This window comes from Pogona vitticeps, chromosome 6, assembly GCF_051106095.1.
Source record: "Pogona vitticeps strain Pit_001003342236 chromosome 6, PviZW2.1, whole genome shotgun sequence".
NCBI classification, from domain to species: domain Eukaryota; kingdom Metazoa; phylum Chordata; class Lepidosauria; order Squamata; family Agamidae; genus Pogona; species Pogona vitticeps.
In genome coordinates this window covers 15,597,759-15,620,120 of record NC_135788.1, presented here as the reverse complement: position 1 = coordinate 15,620,120, position 22,362 = coordinate 15,597,759, and the positions used below count along the sequence as shown (strand labels likewise).

General features: G+C 38.7%; 1 protein-coding gene across 5 annotated transcripts in view; it reads left to right on the top strand.

Moving 5' to 3' along the window:
• The first annotated feature begins 910 nt into the window (after nt 1-910).
• The window catches only part of CCDC7 (coiled-coil domain containing 7), a 119,190-nt gene continuing 97,738 nt past the window's right edge, over nt 911-22,362 (top strand). For 2 of the 5 annotated variants that reach the window (XM_078378546.1, XM_078378544.1), the window contains exons 1-11: nt 913-1,096; nt 4,460-4,695; nt 5,365-5,454; nt 8,547-8,636; nt 9,820-9,840; nt 9,962-9,994; nt 12,214-12,374; nt 13,575-13,639; nt 18,587-18,661; nt 20,328-20,403; nt 21,013-21,043. In XM_078378546.1, coding sequence (XP_078234672.1) covers nt 4,477-4,695; nt 5,365-5,454; nt 8,547-8,636; nt 9,820-9,840; nt 9,962-9,994; nt 12,214-12,374; nt 13,575-13,639; nt 18,587-18,661; nt 20,328-20,403; nt 21,013-21,043 — 861 coding nt within the window. In that variant the 5' untranslated portion in view covers nt 913-1,096; nt 4,460-4,476. Of the gene's footprint in view, nt 1,097-4,459; nt 4,696-5,364; nt 5,455-8,546; nt 8,637-9,819; nt 9,841-9,961; nt 9,995-12,213; nt 12,375-13,574; nt 13,640-18,586; nt 18,662-20,327; nt 20,404-21,012; nt 21,044-22,362 lie in introns of those variants that run through there. The other 3 variants (XR_013537752.1, XM_078378545.1, XM_078378547.1) reach the window with 3 other exon arrangements.

Genomic DNA, 22,362 nt, shown 5'->3' with positions numbered 1-22,362 from the left:
TTAATCAACAAAAATCCTCCTTTCAGTATTTTAAACTGCCAGAAATACTGCAGTTCAATTCTATGAAGTAAGGCTTCGATGTAATACACTTTAAGATTACTTGACAATAGAAACAGCACAATAGTTTACTTCTGAGTAAATGTACAGAGTTATGTTGTTAAGTCCTGCTGAATTCTATGAGAAAATGAAGACTACCCTCTGGAAAATGAAGAAAAATTATATAAAGCCAGTAGGGAGGGGGAAACCCTTTTATTTTGATAGAGGCAGCAATTGTTATTTTCAACACAGAGTCTTAGAGTGCCTTTAGGACCAAAACATTTACAGTACAGTATTTTAGCATGAGTATTGGTGGATTACAAACCACTTCCTTGGTCACAAGACTTTTTTGGTTCAGCCAAGGTATTAAAAGCTTTCCTATCAAGTTGCTTTACGTTGGCTATGACATGGTGCCAAACCATTGAAGAGTAATATCTTTGTTAGGGCCAACTAATTCCAATAAAATGAGCAAACGTAGAAGTTCATGGACGGTGAGCCGAAAGACAGAAAAAGAGGTACTAGAAGGTTGGCCACCCCCTCATGTGTTTTCCACTGCGTATCAGTTAGCCTGATGAAGAATGCTGCTGATGACCTCGAACGTTTCCTGCTTGCTTTGTGACCTTATAATTAATCTTAAAACGGTCATTATCTTATAAGGTTCCTCTTGGATGCCGTCGCTACCCAGTGTCACCCAAAAGCCACGCTTCAGCGCAGGGAGAAAGAACGCGGCGGGGGGGGGGGGGAAGCGGCCTCCCTCCGCGCAGCGCCCCCAACCGGCGCAAGCCCACCAGTCTCTCCATCCCGACGCCTCGCGCTCTGAATCGAACCAAATGACCGTTAACGAGGAGGGGGAAGGGGGAGGGAGGCGCGCGCGCGTTCTCTCTCCCTCATTCTCCTCCGCCTCAGTCTTCTCTCCTAAAGGAGAGAGCTGCAGGAAAGCGCGGGCTGGAGGAGATGAGGCGCCCCGGGTAACGGAAGAACAACATCCTTTCGGGAACGAAAAACAACAACAACAAACCACTAATTGCAGAAAGGAAAGAGCAGCACAGCTTTCGCGTAGGTGGGTCTGTGGCAGCGAAGCAAATATGTGCCTTAACGCCACGTATTGGGGCGTCGTCAGAAGAGTAGCGGCGACAGTCGCCTCACCCTTGAGCCCTTTTTCTAGGGAGGAAAACGGGGTGGGAAAACGCTGAGGAGAAGCATCTCCGTTAATGACACACCTTGCTCTCCGACTCATTAAATTCCCTCCCGTCATCGAGAGAACACCTCCGTATCCCACAAAAACTCCAGCTACGTATCATTGGAGCATATCATCCTATTTATTGTAGTGCTTTTGTCTGTCCATCTAGCCTCAATTGGCCATGGAGTCCTGCTTATTGCGGTGGTAGTGGGGTTGCGGGACTGGAAAAACTTCATTTGTTATTAAGTCGTGTCCGACTCTTCGTGACCCCATGGACCAGAGCACGCCAGGCCCTCCTGGAGTTGGGTCAAATTTGCATTGGTTGCTACCATGACACTTGTCCAACTATCTCGTCCTCTGCCGTCCCCTACTCCTCTTGCCTTCACACTTTCCCAACATCAGAGTCTTTTCCAAGGAGTCTTCTCTTCTCATGAGATGGCCAAAGTATTAATGCCTCAGCTTCAGGATCTGTCCTTCCAGTGAGCATTCAAAGTTGGTTTTCTTTAGAATGGATAGGTTTGTTCTCCTTGCAGTCCAGGGGACTCTCAAGGGTCTCTTCCAACACCACAATACAAAAGCATCAATTCTTCGGCGGCCAGCCTTCTTTACGGTCCAGCTCTCGCTTCCATACATCGCTACTGGAAAAACCATAGCTTTGACTATGCGGACTCAGCAAGGTGATGTCTCTTGCTTTTGAAGATGCTGTCAAGATTTGTCATTGTTTTCCTCCCAAGAAGCAGGCGTCTTTCTTTAGTGTCAGTTCTAGAAGGTGTTGCAAGTCTTCATAGAAATGGTCAATTTCAGCCTCTTCAGCATCAGTGGTTGGTGCATAAACTTAGATTACTGTGATGTTGAAAGGTCTGCCTTGGATCCGTATTGAAATCATTCTATCATTTTTGAGATTGTATCTCAGTACAGTGGTGCCTCGCTTAGTGATTGCCTCGTTTAACGGACATCGCAAAACCATTGGAATGCATTGAATAGGCTTCAATGCATTCCAATGGGGAAACATTGTTTCGCTTAGCGATGTTTCCTATGGCGATTTTCGCTTAAGGACGGTAATCTGTTCCCATTGGAACGGATTAACCGGTTTTCAATGCATTCCTATGGGAAATGGTGTTTCGCTTAGCGATGTTTTCCCATAGCGATGTTTTTTTTGGGAACCAATTAACATCGTTAAGCGAGGCACCACTGTACAACTTTTCTCACTCTTTTTTTGACTATGAGGGCTACTCCATTTCTTCTATGGGATTCTAGCCCACAATAGTAGATATGATAATCTTCTGAACTGAATTCACCTATTCCCATTCATGTTAGTTCACTGATGCCCAGGATGACAATGTTTATTCTTGCCATCTCCTGTTTGACCACATCCGGCTTACCAAGGTTCATAGATCTTACATTCCAGGTTCCTATGCAGTATTTTCTTTGCAGCATCAGACTTTCATTTCATTTTCCAGCCGCATCCACAGCTGAGCGTCCTTTTGGCTTTGGCCCAACCACTTCATTAGCTCTGGAGCGACTCGTACTTGTCCTCTGCTCTTCCTCAGTAGCATGTTGGACACCTTCTGACCTGAGGGGCTGATCTTCCAGCATCATATCTTTTAGCCTTTTGTTTCTGTTCATGGAGTTTTCTTAGCAAAGATACCGGAGTGGCTTGCCAGTTCCTGCTCCAGGTGGATCACGTTTAGTCAGAATTCTCCTATATGACCTGTCCGTCTTGGGTGTCCCTGCACAGCATTGCCCATAGTTTTTCTGAATTACTCAAGCCCCTTCCCCACAACAAGGCAACAATCTACATTCATTCAAATACAGTCATGTCATTTTCTAGCTGCTGTACAATGGTGGGTTTCACTTAATTGGGGCTTATTTGGGGGTAGGGCTTATATTATGAGCAGGATTATATCTCGCCATAAGAGCCTTCTCAACTCCTAAGACCTTCAGAGGAAGCTCTAAATCCTGCTACCTTTTCAAGTCCAGCTGGTGGGGATGCAGCTGGAGGGCCTTCTCTATGGCTGTTTCCAGCGTGTGGAATGCTATTTTCTTGATTGACCATACTTTTTAGGTAGGTTTTAATGGCTAGTTGTCCAGTAATGAATGTTAATTTTGAGTATTCCATATTATTTTATGTATGTTTTAATTTGCTTTTAATGTCTTTTTTAAAAGTTTTATTTTAATTCTTATATATGTTTAATTGTTCTTAATGTAATAATTTATTGTGTTTTTAATTGGTTTGTCTTTTAATCATTTGTGAGCTGCCTTTCATCCTGTATTTGGGAGAAAGGTGGTGTAGAAATAAAACAAATTAAATTAAATTACAGAGTGTTTGTCATTTTTGGAGGTAAATGTAGTAGAATGTATCAGATCAATCAGGGTGGGAGAGACGGTTATGCACCTTCGCCTTATGTATGTAAGGAGTGGTGACTAGTTTAATTTTGTCCTATCCTGTTCTTACTGGCTTTGGGAATTGTGAGAGGAATGACATTCTTCATAGCTGGCATCTATGGTACATAATAATTTTTTACCTTATTTGCACATCATAGCCAATGGACGGAAAAGTGAGGTCAAGTTGCAGAAACTATGGAAAACACAAGGTGTAATTTCCTTTATGATTATTATTAATTAAAAAATATCCTAACTCAATTTATATGCCTATAGGCACAAGCAAGTGCCAGTCTAATGTGGTACCTCCTTCCTAAACCTGTACCTTAATGAGCTGCCTTTCTTTTAAAAACAGATCATACTGTCGTAGGGAGTGAGATTTATAGCAGAATCTTACATTTTACTTTTTGGACTACACGATCTAGAATCCCATAGTTAAACAGTTACTGCCCATGGTGGCTAAAAGATTCTGGGAATTGTAGGCCAAGAAAGCAACATTGCTAATTTCTTCAAATAAGTATAACTACAGTATCTGCTACCTATGCATATATGCAGTACAACCCACTGAATTTAGTAAGAATATATCTAAGTAAGCAGTTCAAAGAGCCATACCATACTCCCAAGGCATATAGAATCAATTGTCTGGAAATTATATTATCATCTCCTTATCATCTCCTTATCATTGTTGAAATCATTTTTTCACAAGTTTAATAATGACAACTACAAAAAGCAAAAGATTCAAATAATTTATGCCTGTTTCTTTCTGAGGACAGCATTTATCCAAACTCCCAACTAAGCCCCCTAAAGGCGATAGAAGATAAAAAGAAACTGACATGTTTTTAAAAATCTGCTTTTGAAAAGGTAATAAAACCATCAAAATGCAAGCAGCAAAAGTGAAAACAAAAACGAAAGATTACTCACCTCCTGGATCAAAAAAAAGAGGAAGAGCAAAATTTGAACCTGAGGCAATGGTTTTAATGCCTGCAGTTCCTCCAGAATCTGTTACACAGTACTCCCTATCTCTGCCATCAGCCAATAAAGACAGAATGCTGGATGAGATGGATATGCTTAGGAACATCACGGAGAATCTGAATAAGGTATGATAGTCATTAAAATGGTTTCCACTGTTGTTCAATCTTGCCTTTTAATTCTGTGGTAGGTATGTACTACTATTCTTAGATGTTTCTCTTACATCATCGGGTAAATGAAAATTTGTTAAACCAGATTTTTAAACTTATTTTCCTTATATCTTTTTTGTAAATCCTGTTATCTATTACAAATAGGTCATTTTAGAAAGACCAGTCAAGATTACCATACTACATGCAATCATACCCCTGATCATTCACTGACTACTCCTGTCACTTTCTTCTTTTCCTTGTAGTAGTACTGTTTATCTCTTCTCTGTAATGCTGTAAATTTTAAAATCCCTTTTAACACCTTGTTGAATATGTGGTTTATTTGTTAATGCACTGGACTGGGACTCCATGTTCTAGTCCTCTATGAGCCACGAAACTCATTCAGGGATCTTAGGCCAGTCACTGTCAGCCTATCCAACAGGGTTATTGTGAGAAAAAAGTAGGGAGAAGAAGTAGAATAGTCTTGAGGTGTGGGAAGAAGAGCATTATGAATCTTAACAAGTGCATAAAAGTTAATAAAACTAAACAGTTAATTTTAAAGTTCTTATGGCATTTAGTATTTTTTAGTATGAGATCAGTAGGAGGTATAGCTACTGAAATATTACAAAAATGGTTTGGAATTTTCTCTAGATTGTAAGTACCATGGAAGGCACTTATACAAAGGATGATGAAATAGAAGAAGAGGGAGAATATGAGGAAGAAGAAGAACCTGCAGCACCTGTATGTTTTGTGAATCATTTTATATATCACTTCAGTAGGTCTTATGATTTAGCCCAGCTGTGACAAAATGCATATGTATATGCAGTCTCCATAAGTATAATAGCATAGATACATTGTTACTATAGAACAACAGACAATTGCTACTTACCAGTGATGCAGAAGTACATTATTTTATCCAAAATAATTAACACTGCTTTGTTTGAAAAAGTAGATGTTTCAGTCCTAGATACAAAATATTGAATAAAGTAGGGGGAAAAATTGTGGTTCCTTGTTGTTAATACCTGTCTGGGGGGCATTTCCCCTAAAGTTGGGGAATTTCATGATCAGTTGTGCAATCTATCCGTGATCCTAGAACAGAAAAACAAGTCTCTGCTGTGGTGCACTCAGCCTTTTGCCAACTTTGGTGAAGCAGCATCCCTTCCTAAATGATAGGTTCCTAGCAACGTTGGTCTACACACTAGAAGTCTCAAAAATTGACTCCTACAATGCACTCTATGTGGGGCTTCCCTTGAAGCTGGTACAGAAGCTTCAGGAGGTCCAGAATGCAGTGGCCAGATTGTTCACTGGGTTGAAGAAGTCTGACCATATCGCCCCAATTCTGCTCTGCCTGTACTGGTTATCAGTCTTCCTCTGTTCCAGGTTTAAGGTTTTGGTTCTGACATACAAAGTTCTAAACAATTTAGGACCTCGGTACTTGTCTGAATGTCTTCTGCCAAGTTTGACTGCCCATCTGACTCAGTCCTCACAGACCTCACATCAGTGGGTGTTGACACCCCAAAGAAGCCTAGAAAATGGTAACTGGAAATTGGGCTTTCTCAGCAGTGGTGCCTTCTTTGTGGCATGCTCTTCCACAGGAGGTACAGTGAGTTCCCTCCTTTGCGCATCCAAAAAGCTATTACAAACGGAGCTGTTCAGAGAGGTATTGGCCAGAATGCTATTGAGATCCTAATCTATCAGGAAACAATAATTAATAATGATTTTACTCTAGAGCAGGGGTCTCCAAACTTTTCAGCATGAGGGCCACATCTTATATTTTACACATTTTTGAGGGCCGAATGAACACACGCATGCATGCATGGGCTGAAGGGAGCGGACCTAAGCCTGTGGCATTCGCTGGGCCAGATAAAAAGGCAAGGTGGACTGGATGTGGCCTGCAGGCTGTAGTTTGGAGACCCCTGCTCTAGAGCAAGTTAAATTGTTTAAGTTGTGGCAGCAAGTTTCAACTAATTAACAAGCAGCCAGGTGGATGCCTACTTGCATGACTTGATTCTGGTTATGGAGAGATTCAACTCTGCTTAAAAAAATTAAGAACGTATCTGATTAAATGTATTGTTCCACAGTAAGCTAAAGAAACCTCTGACCTGGGAATATTTTACCACACTATATGTTTTGTTTTGGATTGTGTCATCATAGGATATTTAGGGTATGAAATATTCAGACGTGGTTCGCCATTGGCCCTCTTTTGTAGAGTACTAACAAGAATTGGCTTGAGTGTCACTGCCATTATTTGTGAAAGATGCTTCACTGGTGTCACCTTCTCTCCCTGCCTGGGAATTGTACGGAATTTCTCTGCTTTCTTCACCACTGGAACTATCAATTATCTTCTGTTGGCAACAACTGTTAATTCCTGAAAAGAATGGATATATTTCAGTTTGGTGTCTAAGCTATGACCATTCTGGTTTGGGTTACCTTTTTAGTAGTTTAGATCCATAGTGGAATCTTACGTATTAAAATTTCATTTTCAGCTCCCCTGACACATAGAAGCCGTCTCACTGCATTAAAGTATATATCCAAGTGAGAGTTAAAATGTTTACCTTAATTTTGGAGAAGCATTTCTCTCCCATCCTTTAAATACTTCCCAAACTGCCTTACAGTAAAAATATACAATAAAAAAATCTAAAGAACAGTCCAAAGGAGCAAAATTAGTAAGCAAATTGTATACAATTTATTAGTAGAATGAAAATTGAATTTAGAAGTTTGGGGGTGTTATGTTTCTGTACTGTGATGGGTCTTTGGGGATTTGTTTATTTTTTTGGGTTCCCCCCCATTTCCGATGGGTCTTGGGGGGTTTGGTTGCTTTTTGGTTCCTCCCCATTTCTGATGGGTCTTGGGGGGGTTTAGTTGCTTTTTGGGTTCCCCCCCATTTCCGATGGGTCCTACATGCTTTCCTTGCTTTTTCCTTTGTTTTCTTTGCATTTCCAACCTTGTCCCTTTGTTCTCTGTGCATTTCCAATCTGCTCTGTTTGTTTTCTGTACATTTCTGATGGGTCTTGCACTCTTGATTGTTTTTCCCCCCTTCGGCTGGAAGGGATTAATCATGTTTCCAATGAGTCTTGCAGTGATTTGTTTTTTGTGATCCTCCCCCGGCCCAAACAGATTAATTGGGTTTCAATGTATTCCTATAGGAAATGGTGCTTCAATTTACAACCATTTCGGGTTATGTCCATCTTCTGGAATGGATTATGGCCGTAAATCAAGGCACCACTGCACCTCTTTCAGTTTGAGAGCCAGTATGATGTTATGGACAGAGTGACAGACTAGGCCTCAGGGGGTATGGTTTCAGATACCCACTCATCCATGGAAACTCACTAGTATGGTAAAACCTCATTAAATATCTGACAAACTTTGAAACTCTGTTGACTTTGCCATTGGATGCAGCTTCACAGCACATAATAACAATTTTAATTTATAACACCTCAGCTTAAAATATAGTGGCATGGCCCTTGTGCCCACAGAAAGCACAAGGGAATTTCAGCCATTTTTTGAATGTCAAAACCTGAAGGGATAAGTGGGGGATGCTTGGAGTCACACTTGATTTCGGGGGGCAGGCTGCATGTGGCCCAAGAGTGGCAGTTTGCCAACTCCTAATACAGAGTAACCAAAAGTTAACATTGTTGAATTTTAACAAAAGGAAGTCTAAATAATCTGAAATGGGAAAGATAATTCAAGAATTGAAATTAAGTTAGTATAGAATATACTGTACTCATGAATATTTTTCACTAGGCGGCATTGGAGTTTACATTTTTTAAAAAAATTTGGGTATGCTATATTTCAGTCTCTGTATATCTGTTTTTTTTTTTTTTTTTTACTAGAAGGAAGAACATGAAGATATGACCTCTTTCCTGATTTGTTGTTCTCATCTCAGGAACCAATTAGAGAAAGCACTTTATGAAGAAAAACAAGTATGTTCACTTAAAAAAATACAATTTGTGTAAACTTTATTTTGCTTTTACATTTGCTTTCTTGCTCTTCTTGCAACATTTTCAACACAGTCCTATCTACCACATCAATAACTGGTGAGGGTGAGGATGTAGCTAGTGTATGGTCACCCCTCATTATGTTTTACATAAGTGCACATCCAAGATCTGCTACCAGTGGGGTTTCGACAGTGATAGCCCCCAGAATAAAGTGATAGGAGATGGAGACATTTGGATCCAAAGCCTGCCCATTTTCTCAAATGGCTCAGAATTAATTTCCCACCTTGCAGCTGATGCACAACCTCTCCTCTGTTTCCAAAAGGGTGGAATTCAGAAAATATTGACAGGTCAAAAAAGTTGTAGCTAGCAGGAGCTGGCATAGTTTGGAAGAGGCTGACAAAACATAACTTTGTGCTAGGTCACCCCATTTAGAATTGCTTTACTTAGCAAGCAAGATATTTTTCTTGCTCATGTATGCATGCATGCTTAGGGATATGCAGACTTAAGGCTTGCTTGGCATTGGCAAGCCATTTAACTTCAAAAAAAACTTTAAAACAGCACCATCCCAAAAGTCCAAGGTGATATATGAATGCTACCTTGTACAGCTTCTGTTTGTCCTATGTAGGGAAACAAAAGTGAGAAGCTCACTGTACCAGTGGAAAGGTGAAAGGCCACACAGGAAAGTGGTCAGAAGAATGAAGACCCAAGCATCAGGTGGAAAGAAGCTACATATCATTTTGACAGGGGCCCTGATAATTTCAGTGGCTATTGTCATGCTCCTGAATGTCTTCTGGTGCAGGGAGGGCTTGTGGGGGAATCCATTTCATATCCCTGCACCTGCTTTGAGGAAGAGGAATGGCATGCTGGACCTATCTTTATAAGCACAAGGGAATTGATATTATCAATGATAGACATTACTGAGCTTTTTATTATGTATAACATAACCTTAATACCATTTTTCAAAGCTGGTTTGTGAATGAGCATTTTGGGCAGCCATGTGTAATGTAGCTGATGTACCTATTAACATTTGGAAGTCTTTACTTGGTGTTGTAGGGGACTGAGAGACTGACCCCATGTTCAAACAGGTTAGTTAGTTGTACAAATATTTCATGGCATATTAACAAATGTAAAGTTTACATTGAATTATATTTTACATTTTCTTTCATAGATATTAGAATCATTGCTTAAGGTAAGAAATTGTCCTTTAGATACGTATTTTAAAATATATTTTATTTCAAAAAGATTGTCTTAGATTGTCTTATCTGTCAAACCCTAATTGTATTTATTTATTTATTTTTCTTTGAAATAAGTGGTTTGAAAAGGAAGTCCATGAGATGGAAGAGGTAAGCTAAAATGTGAAACTTTGGTGATTATAGTTTGCCAGGAAAATCATGGAACATACAATAACAATGTGAATGATTTTTCTATGTGGGCTGCTGTTTCTTATTTATTATTAATTTTACAGTAGTTAAGATAAATTTTTAATTACTAATCTTAGTAATTCCACCCTTCAGTCTCATTTTGTATTTCAGAATTCACTTGAAGAATGTCATTTTAAAAAGATAAAAATTAAAATTAAACCACTATTTCCTGTTTTAAAAGATCCCAGAACAAAATATAATCTTGTAATAATTATACAGTTGAGTTAATTGTATGTTATAATTTTCATGTTGGGAAATAAATTTTAAACACATTTAAAGTGAGACAATATTAGAAGAGTTAATCAATATTGACTCCTGATACTACTTTACTTCCACAAAAGATACAGACAAAGAGCTCTTTAAAATTGTCTTTTGTGATGTGAACAGCAATGGCCTTTGTGGAGGTTCCTTATGTACAGCTCAACAGTTGTTTCATTTTAGAACATTCACCAGTTGGCTTTGTTGTTGTTAAGTCGTGTCCGACTCTTTGTGAGTCCATGGACCAGAGTATGCCAGGCCCTCCTGTCTTCCACTGCCTCCTGGAGTTTGGATAGGTTTGTTCTCCTTGCAGTCCAGGGGACTCGCACCACAATTCAAAAGCATCAATTTTTCGGCGGTCAGCCTCTTCACTGTTCCCGTATTGCGCATGACCATGCTCAGGATAAGCATTAGTGCATGCGGGTTCAGGAGATGTGAATCTCTTCTAGTCAACTTTTATTTCAATATTCCTTCCTTGCCCCTGAATCTCACTCATGGGGAAGTGGGGTTAAAAAAGAACTTAGGGAGCAAATTAGCTTTTTTCATTGCTTAGTCTTTGGGGCAGGGTTGATATTGAAATTTAAAAGAAGCTAATTTAGTGCTTAAACCATCCTTCTCTTGCACATGCTGATTCCTTTCCAGATTGGATTCTGATGACTTAGTTCAAAATGGTAAAAGAAATATTAAACAGCACACTACATATTTAGTAAACTGTTCAGTTTAGCCCTTCATTTACATGTCATTTCTTGTTGTAGATATTCACTTGCATGTTAACAAGATTTCCAAGTGTTTTGAAATATCAAAAAGCAAAGGATCATACAGAAGAAAAGGGGATGCAGATTTTGTAGATTCTTTATTTCTCTGCAGCCTCTCTCCCTTTGTATAGGTTTTCCCAAAACTTTGAAGCAGACTTTTAGAAATCATAAGGTACTGTAGGACAGTGGTCCCTAGCCTTGGCCCTCCAGATGTTCTTGGACTTCAACTCCCAGAAATCCTGGGCAGCAGAGGTTGTGGTGAAGGCTTCTGGGAGTTGTAGTTCAAGAACATCTAGAGGGCTAAGGTTGGGGACCACTGCTGTAGGAGATCTCACAAATGATGAAATTCACCTCTGCTCCAGACACAGGAGCATTCCAATGTAAAGTGTTCCCCTAGCAGGGGCAAATGTGATCTTAGCCATTATGTCCTTATTCAATAGTAAGGTGTCCTGAAACAAGGCAGAAAACTCCCTTATTACCAGAGTATGACCTAAAAACATTACCTTTCTGTGTCCAAAATCACCCAATTTTGAATGGCTTGAGTTTTATATATGAGAAGAATACAACTTCATCAGGTTAAAAATTCCCTTTTCATTCTCATTTGCCTGTTTCTTAGCTCAGTCATTTGTCTCCCTGGGGTGTGGATTTTGAAGTTCATTATGTCTTTTGGACTTTGAAGAAGCTTGGAAGAAAGTGGCCAGTGTGTTATAGACTGTATTGCAGGGATAAGGCTTGGTATCAGCACTATAGTGGGAAACATGTGGAGCTTATGTATGATGTATTTGGCCTCTAAGCCTCTAGTTGTCTGTGCTAGCTTGATGCCACGGTTGGGAAATATGTTGACTTCCAGACACTATACTGCAGCTTCCATCAGCCTTAGCCAGAGAATTGCTGTCCCGTAATATCTTTAGGGCCTAATATTTTAAACTCCTGTTCTATACCATTAAAGTAAATAATAAACTGTGCAACCCAAACCTGTATATTTTACTTGGTGGAACCTTTCATTCATTTCACTTGAGCTTCTTCCCAAGTAAGTATGAAAAGTATTACTCCTTCCAGAAATTGGAAAGAAACACAGTTAATAAATAACAGATTATAGTAATATTTTGATATCTAACTCTTTTTCAGATGGGCGAGGAGCAACTTATTCCAGATTGGCAAATTCCCTTAGCTGATAAAAACATAACAGATAACATTAGTAAATTATTGAACCGCATCCAAAGGCTTGAGGAGTTGAAGGGCCGTATTCAAGAACTGCCCAAGCTTATCCAGCTGTCTGCACCAAAACAGTAAGAGGATTGCAAAATAGGGTCATAACAATAAAATACAGATTTTATTTTTAAAAAGTTTAACTTTACAGCAAAAATGTATAGAAAAAGCACAATAGCTGGAATCCTGTTAGGTATTTATGCAAGAATAAGTGAAATTAAAGAAGTGCAGGTTATATAACTTGTTACATGATAGACATATGATCAGGAATGCAATTGGGACCCTGTTAATTAGCAACAATCCATCACTGCAATTTACATGATTTCACTTGTATAAATCACCAACAGAATGCCAGCCAACATCTAACCTTTTTATATTTGTTATCTAGAATATTCACATTCATGAAATGTCTGAGGTTCTTAAGCATTACACCTTTTTCTCCTTAATTAAGTAGACATTGTACAGGACCTATGTCTGCCCATCACACTTACCCAATAACTGCTAATAAGAACAAAGTATGGTATTGTTTTCTGATGACCAAAGTTTGTCTGATCTTTGTGAGCAATGGCCAATACATTGGAGCAGGTGTCAGACCCCTAGACAGGCCACTTCACTTTCCCAGGAGACCTATAAAGTTTTATAGACCTCCTAGGCAAAGCATAGAGCATATGGTTCATCATAGCTGACATTACCCAATAAAGGGTTAATCCCAGAATGAAGCCTAGCAATCATTGACAAATGTTTCAAAATTCATCTGGTTATCTAACTGTAATTATTTTCTTTGTTGCAGTAATTCCAGGCCACCCCAAACCTTATTTATTCTACAAATGTGTCATTTCTACTTGGCTTCTAGTTCCATAACATAAAATTACTTCAGAGTTCTTGTAACATCCAAATATCCTACAGTTTTAAGAAAATATCCTACAGTTTTTTAAGAAAAACTGTAAGCACATTACTTAAAATAATTCTTTCCAGTTTTAACATCTGTGAAACTTCAAAGTGTTATAGGCAGTTTTTAGGAAACCAAATCAGTGAAGCACACTAAACATTCTCATGCCAATTTATTGTTTGGTTTTGTGACAAGTGTTTCTTTTCTATCTCTTTTAAGAACAGTAAAGATTAAGCTATGATTTCTTATGTAGGGCATCCTAATTATTATAATGGATTTTTAATTCAATGTAAGATATAAGATAAAGTTAGGAGTCTTCTTTTAGAGTGTAGTGAATTGGCATTATCTTTGGAAAATTACTGTAACATTTCAATACTGTCCATTTTGATAGGGAGAAGAAAAGACCAATAACCCCAGTAGCACCTGCTCAAAAAGATCCAAGAAATATTATTGAAGGTGAGGAGTATCATTTAATATGGAGTTGTAGGTAGCAAAAGATAATGTTATTAAAGGAATGTGCATGAAGATGGAGCAGAGAGAAATAAAAATTTTGGATAGTGAAATATGTTGGATGAGACATTTGTGGCTAAAGGAAGCAGGGCTGGTAGAAATAAGGACTTAGAAACTATTGACAATTTCTCCTTTGGAAATTGGGCTTTATTCCTGAAGTATTTGTAACTATATACTTCTCAAAAATAGCTGCATTATTTGATTTCATAATTAGCAGCATGCAATATTTTCTGTACAATTTTTGGTTCTGTAACTTTGTTTTCAAAATGAAACTAAGCAAATAAAATCATGGTCAAGGAATCAATATTTGCAGCCCAAGCGAAATGCTTGGTTGAAACTGTGCAGTCAGAGAGGAAACAAATTACAGTACAGTGGTGCCTCGCATAGCGAATGCTTCGCTATGCGATGAATCCGCACAACGATGGGTCCCGGGCCATCGCTGGAGCGTTCGCTCAGCGATGGCCCCTATGGGCTTTTTTCGCTATGCGATGATCGCGCGGACGCGATCAAAGCATAGTGAACAGCTGATCGGCGGTTCCAAAATGGCCGCTGCTAAAACAAAATGGCGACCGCTGTTTTGCCTCGCTAACGAGGCATCCAAAATGGCCACCGCAAAACTTGCAGAACGGTGAGTTTTAAGTCCATAGGAACGTATTAAATCAGTTTTAATACGTTCCTATGGACTTTTTTGTTTCACTTAACGATGGATTCGCTGAGCGAGGGTTAATCCGGAACGGATTAACCTCACTAAGCGAGGCACCACTGTATATCATAGTTGATGGAAAACAATTGGCTGGGACATCATTGGTTACAATCAGTAGGTTTGGTGCAACATTGTATTACGCGTCATGGCACTGGATGACTTAACTGCTAGATGATGAACTACCAAATCCAATTGCTTGATCATAGGATGGCAGGACTATCAATGTCACCGGGGTATTTGGTCACAATGACAACCTCTATCATATACTGTAAATGCAAGTGTAGTCTACCTGAAAACTCTCTGACAGCAGTCATACCAAGATCACTTAAAAGGATCAATCAACTAAGCCTATAGGTATGCAAGCCTCATTTCTTCCAAACTGGATTCTGCCCACAATTTCCATTCCTGCCCAATCAGTTTGTAATCACTGAGAGATGATCTCAACAATGCCCTGCCCCTCATCAGAGTCCCTGTTTTAATATAGAAGAGAGATGGCTGGATAGTAAAGCTGCAACAATGACTGCATGCATGCGAAGCGCTGTGGAGCTTTTATATGATCAACACCCAGACCAGATTAAAGACTGCTCCTGTGAAGGCTACGTCCTCTAGTCCCTCCTCTGGCTAGGCCATCCTTGTTTCTATTGGCTTGCTAAGCACAAAGACAGTACAGTGGGGTCTTGACTTGAGAACTTAATCCGTATTGGAAGGCAGTTCTCAAGTCAAAAAGTTCTCAGGTCAAATCTGCATTTCCCATAGGAATGCACTGAAAACCATTTGATCCGTATCTGCTCTTTTCCGTCCATAGAAATTAATGGGAAGCTGCTATTCCTCCTTCAACCACTAGAGGGGGATATTTTGTTTCTTTTTTTCTTAAGTCAAGAAAGGTTCAGGGAAGGCAGGGAAAATACAGTCCAGGCAGTAAGGCGGACCCTTGACTTACAGAATTAATCCGTATTGGAACGGTGGCTGCAGGTCAAAAAGTCTGTAGGTCAAGTCTCCATTGAGCTACAGTGCATTGAAAACCGATTAATCCCGTAACAGGCCGTTTTTGTTCCATTTTGGTTTTTTTCTAGTCTGTAAGTCAAATCTCAGTCTGCAAGTCAAATCTAAATTTTGCGGCCAGAGAAGTCTGTAACTCAAAAAGTCTGTAAGTCAAGCCGTCTGTAAGTCAAGGGTCCACTGTAGTAGAGTCTCATAGCAGTTGATGATGTTCTTGGGAAGACTTTTCCTTCTGTGGTGATGCCCATCAATATGATGATAGTTTTGCGCGTCTCCCCAGCTGCAAGTGCTGCACTGGGAACAGGGCCTTAAGTGAGATAGGTAAGTTGCCTATTGGAGGCATGGATTTGAAGAAATGGTGTCCAGGGAAGAGATCACACTGAGGACAAATTTCACACAGTAGCTTTTATTTCTGCTTTATTAATGTCAGAAGAAATCAAATGGTGCTTCCAGACTGGAAAGGGGGGCCAACAGGGCAGGGGACCAAGAATGACCCCCCCAATAAATTAGGATTGTGAACAGGTTTGTGGGTTCCATGGGCAGCAACACTGCTCTCTCTGGTGGTGTTCCATTGTATCCACAGTTCTCATTTTCTTCAGGGAGGCTACTTTCATGTCCCCACATAGGAGCTTACATTGTTCCAGCAAGATTTCTAAACTATTCAAAAATAGCATGCTTTATAAAAAGGTAACTTACTGTACTTCCTTGCTCCATTTTTGTATAGGACAATCAGTAATTATTACATATATTATTTGCATTTAATTGAGTTCAAAGGCCTAATATGTTTTCTGGAAAAAGATGGCAACAAATACAAATAAGTACCCAAGAGCAGACAAAGCCATGAGATGTAGACAGGTTCATATTCCCCTAATTTTTCTAGCTTTGCATCTGTGCCTTCCGCATTAATCTAAGAAAAATTAAACTGATGAAGCAGGACATTTTTTTGAATTTGTTACCAGTATCCCATGTGGTGTCTGCCTAGGTCAAGAATATTCATATGCTATCTGCATGGACCAATGAGAGTGCTGGATAGGTGGAGTCACAAGATATAAGATTCTCGGCAGAGATTAGATTGGAGTTGTAGGGTTTGAGAGTGGGAGAGTTTGGAAGTTTGGGGTGGATATAGAGTTGGCGGTTGAGGGTGGATGAAATGCGATATTTGGTTCAGAGTTAAAGACATTTATTGTACCTTCATCACCTGTATTAATAAACAACTTCTGTTTGATTCTAGTTAAAATGACACATTGTCTGGACCTCTATTATTAATAATACATAATGTTGATGTAATCAACTGGTGGCAGCAACACGACACGTAGCTTGTGCCCTTTGCTTGGTGGAACAACCAAGGGGCAGGCAGGAACGTGACACATGTATGTAATAATCAAGAACTAGGAAACTGGAAGGGAGGTGGGATTAACTGCTTAGCTGATGTATTGGTGCTGCTATTTGAGCAATCTGCACATCAAACCATTTCCTGAAACTGAAAGATTAATCACAGTCTGCTTTTCCTCTCTGTTTATTGGTTGTTATCTGGATGGTGAGGGTTCATTTATATGGAAGATAATGTGTGGAAGATTCTGCTTTAAGTAATTGAACATCTGTAAGCCGATTTTTTAAATTATATTTCTCCTTATATTATTGAGTTGCATCTTGACTTTGGTGTGACTACACAGGAGGAGAATGCAAATATATCCTCTGTTAAGCTGCACTCAGAAAGTCAGATTCCCTAGGGTTAATTCACTTCAGCCAACCACAAAAAGGGGTCAGCAGAGAGAGGGGAGAAAATCAGCCTTATTTTCAGCTTGTTAACTATTTGTATCCAATACTCCCCAGACCTGGTGCCTGGGTCTGTTTGCTTCCCTTTTCTTGTTCTGTTTCTTTCATTTTCATTTTTCTATTAAAGTCTTGCTGTCTTAGCAGTTGTCAAAATAGGTGACTGAGGAGTAGGGGGAAAACAAGGAATTGGCAGAGAGACAGGGAGGAAGTTTTCATTTCAGTGTTTTTTCCAGCTTCATAAGGGAGCTCTGTTCTGCTGTGGCTGCCCAGAGCTGCAGGAAGCACAGTTAGAGCAGAGTGATCTTAAAACTTCCTCCTCCTCCTCCTCCTCCTCCTCCTCCTCCTCCTCCTCCTCCTCCTCCTCCTCTTCTTCTCTCTCTCTGCTGTTTCCTTTTTTTCTTTGATTGCCTAGTTGCCCCATGTTACCAAATATGCACTCAGAGCATATGTATGAACTCGCACATGTTTGGAGACACAAGACACACTTGTAAAGACTCTTTGAAGTACTGCAAAGATAGTTCTTGCGTTGACTTCTACATCATGAGGTCAACAGAAAATAATGCAAGTCTACTATCCAAATCCCAAAGCATTTCCTACTTTATTTGTCAATATGGTTGCAACTAGAGACAGGCATGAATCAGAAAAATGGTGATTCATTTTGATGTGTGATTCATCAAGGTTGACAAGTCATGAATGACAAATTTATAATTTTTTTCTGACAAATTGATTCACCAATTCATTTTTTTGCTTTAGAATCCTATAAACTGCCCCTCACCGTACCCAGAGACACCACATTCTCAAGGAAGATTTCCCTGACTCCTCTAAAAGGCCTCCAAGTTTGGTGAAGTTTGGGTTTCAGATATCTACTTTGTACACTCACAAGTAGGGTCCCTAGGAAAGTCCCCCCCCCGACACCTAGGAACACAAACGTTACAGAGAAGCTTCTACTGACTCTTCTCTATAATCCCTCCAAGTTTGGTGGAAATCAGGTTTCAGACATCCAAGTTATACACCCATAGAGTGGGTCCTTTTAGGAAAGCGCCTTTTAGCAGCTGGCTTGGCAAACCCAATCTTCACCAAACTTGGAGGGATTGTAGAGGAGAGTCAGTAGAAGCTTCTCTGCAATTATGGTATTTCTAGGTGCCTGGGGGGACTGTTTTATAGTCAAATGAATCGATGAATACAAAATCACTAAAAATTCATTGATTACCATTCTTTGGGGGCATTGATTCGAATTAATATAAATAAGTGAATTAGTGATTTTTGAATGTATGTGCTGCTTGATTTTTTAATTCATGCCCATCTCTAGTTGCAACCTTACAGAAGGGTCCATTTAAATCAGTGTATTAAGTGTATGCATTAGAAGAGTTTTAAAATATAGTTTCCACTTAGCAGTTATACAAATTCTGTTTCAGAGCTTGCTATGAAACATGCAACTGAAGATGTGATGAACATGGTGCAGGTTTTCCAGGACGATGCAGGACAACCACGTAAGATATTCAAAACTTGTAAAAAAATGATGATTGAAATAGTAGAGTATATCACAACCAACACTAGCCAGTTTTGAGTCATAGTAAATTTTGTCTCATCAAAATCATTGGAATTTCAGTGTTTGACTGAATTAAACTTCGGAATGTATAACTCCATTCATAACAAGTGGAGTACCAATAAAGAATAAATAACTGTGATAAAAACGGAATAATTGAAACAAACATAATATGGATAGATGTGACATAATCAGCCAATAAAGGGCATCTACACCTAACTCAAATTGCAGCACATACAGAGATAATTTTTAATTGAATTCTATTCTATGTATTTTTCTGTGTATAAGATGCTAGTTTTTTGTAAAATCGTTAGACTAAAAATTGAGGGTCATTTCTTACATGGAGGTAAGCTGAGGAAATAACAAAATGGCCCAGACCTTGCCTCTGCAAACTGGCTTCCTGCAATCACGAGGCTTAGATGGCTTCCTACAGTCAGGAAACTTAGCTTCCTTCAATCACGAGCCTTATGTAACTGATGTCAGTTGATACTGAACAAACCAATTGCAACAGTGTTCAGATGCAACAGGGACTTCTAATATCCAAGCGTTCTGAGCCCAGAGTTAAACTGCGATGCATAATATGACAGCACTGGTATGTAAATGTTACCTAATTACTAAATAAAAATGTGTTCTCTTTTATGAGTTAAATATTGATTTCTTATTTTTGGGTTAAAAAAGCGAGGGCATTTAATAGGAGTTATATGTAATTATATAATTCCCAGTAGTACTGTGCTGAACTATTATTGTAAACTATAAGACTACACATACCTCTAGTAAACATAACCAACATATTACAATACTTCAGTAAGTATTAAAGTAGGTGAACAGAGAAATATTTCCTCTGTAACAAAAATGAGTAAAATGTGCATTTTTGTTGATTAGATAAAAGAATTTGGGGACAGATAAATGAGTGATATGCATGGACTTTTCATAATGGACTGATATGGAAGTAGTCTGTACATTTTCCCCAATAGTTGGGGAGCAAAGCTTCAATATGATTTATTGAAGCTCTGCTCTGAGCAGTTGTTAGTTGCTCTGGTTGTCAGAAATTGTGCCTACAGAGGACTGGTACCTTGATTGTTACAGTTAGAAGATTTGTGTGTATTAATTAGCTACATATAAGTACAGTGGTACCTTGACTTACGAACTTAATCCATATTGGAATTAAGTTTGTACATCAAAAAGTTTGTAAGTAGAGTCAAACTTTCTCATTGGAATGCATTGAAAACCATTTAAACCGTATCTGCTGTTTTCCATTTGTAGGTCGAGGTGCTGTTCGTAGGTAGAGGCATTAGTTCCCATAGGAATTAATGCAAAGCCAGTTAATCCGTACTCTACCACTGGGGGGCGGCGAATTTTTAAAATTTTTCTTCTTTTGACCTAAGATGAACTTAGGTCAAAAAAGGGCATTCGTAGGTCGAGGCTCTGTTCGCAGGTCAAAGCAATTTTTTGCGAACGAAGTCATCCATAACTCAAATCATTTGCAAGTCGGGACATTCGCAAGTCTAGGTACTACTGTATGTGATTTTCTTTCAACTTGAAGCATCCAAGGCTGTTCAGCTACAGGCTACAAACAAAGTACTAACAATGTATTTTATCTTTTTACTCAGAAACAATTGAAACAATGAACAACCGCATGATAGAAATAATGAAAGTCTTTGAAAGGCAAACAAATAAATTACACAGGTAATAATGTGTATGTAATTTTGCCCCAAAAAAGAGATAGTCTTTTCATTACAAATGAAATAGAATAGTCATGATAGAAAACTGATTCAAAGTAACTAAATAAATTAAAGTTCTTCTAGAATGTTATATAAGCCAGTTTTGTATGCCCTCAGAGGTTTCTTAGCATAAGTCTAATGATCTCACCAGCCACAACAATATTTTAGCAATTAAATGTTTCTTATTCCCCCTTTCAAAGGCTCCTAAACTCCCTTAGGATCCTGGTGCCTTTTGAAACAACAGAAATAGGAGGGTCTTAAATGTCTGAAAATCTGTTGCTGCAGGATCTCTTAGTAACGCCAATTTTCAGACTTTTGTAAGTTTCTGTCTACATTCCCCAAAGACTTTTCCAGGACCAAGAGGATTTTAAGGGAGCCTGGGAATCTTTTCAGGAGGCAGGGTATAGAAAACATTTAATTACCAAATTATGGCTGAAGCTGATAACCTCATAGATTTAACATGATGTAATTTTACATTACAGGAATGCAGCCCTTGCATCTAGGCATCTTAGCTAGAAATTGGCTAGAGGTTTTATAACAAGTTAAATACATTCAGTGTCTTTATCGTTTTCAGAGTTGCAAATGAACAGGATGTGCTGGAAGGTGTAAGTATGTTACAGTTTTTAGATTCTGTGACTGGTAAGAGTAGTCACTTCACTACTCTTTACAACTGCAAGATGCTGTCATATAGAAAAAAATAGTGCCATTGTCTACTGTATTAAAAAAAGACAGGTTTGCTCATTCAGATACACCTCTAGAATCCACTAAATCATGTTTGTGTGCCATTGAAGAATTGTAACAAAGGAAACTAAATAATCCCCTTTATGGAGCTTTGTGACTAAATGAATAGCCCTAGACCGCTGCCTTAGCAGATCAGTGTTATAATACAATTAGCCCATAGTGCTGATTATTGAGATTTGTGGCTAGATAAAGAGTAAGAGTTATATCTAGCTGTAAGCCTGAGTGCAACACTCTGGAGGTATAATTAGTTTTCTCTCATGGTGGTATACAAGAAAATTGGGTTGAGTGCTAAGATATACTCACAGAGTACTGTATCTCCTACTATGTCTTAACTCTAAACCTTGGTTGAGAAAATTGTAATCGATTTATGACTTTGCTCTCCTTTCTAGTGAATATGTTCCTTTGGTGGCAGTGTTAGGATAGGAAAAAATACTGTCATCTCAATAAATCTCTCTCTTAATTTATTGTCAGAAGCATCAGAATATCAATCTGAATTAATCCCTTCTCTTTATGATTCAAAGGAGTCAAAGCCCTTAAAAATGTAACATTCTGGTCAATAGAGGGATCTATAGTTGGGGATGTGTGCCTCATAATCTGGCTTCCTCAGCTTTCTCCATATTGTATGGGACTCAAGCCATCTCTATGGCATCCTCCCCTTTTTTTCTTTTCTAAAGCTGACTCAGGTGAATCTTTATACATTCTTGGCTCCTGATTCCAAAACATTTTAAACATATCATAATAATAAGGATGCTGAGTAAGTTCTGCCTTTTGTTTATTTGAGAGTTGTAGCGTATTTTTGCAACAAAAATATACTATTTTTGAATGACAGAAATCCATACTTTTTTGTTTGATGTAGAAGTTTGTAATTAAATGTAAAGCAGCTAAATAGAATTCTTAAAACCGAAGAAACTAATTGATTAGTTTTCAGTAAATCGCCAATGGACTTAAGGCCATTCAGTTAGGAATAAATATTATTCATGACACTAAAATTGTTAACAACATGAGCAGTCATTATAATACTTTTTCAAAGTAACAATGTTTCCAGTGTACTTACCCTTAAAAAACATGCTAAATGTAAATGTTGTTAAGTGAAATATATTACTTCTGAGCAATGATTGTGTGTATCAATGTTAAAAATTATTTCACATTTAAAAACATATTTAATTTCCAGTTTTTTAAACAT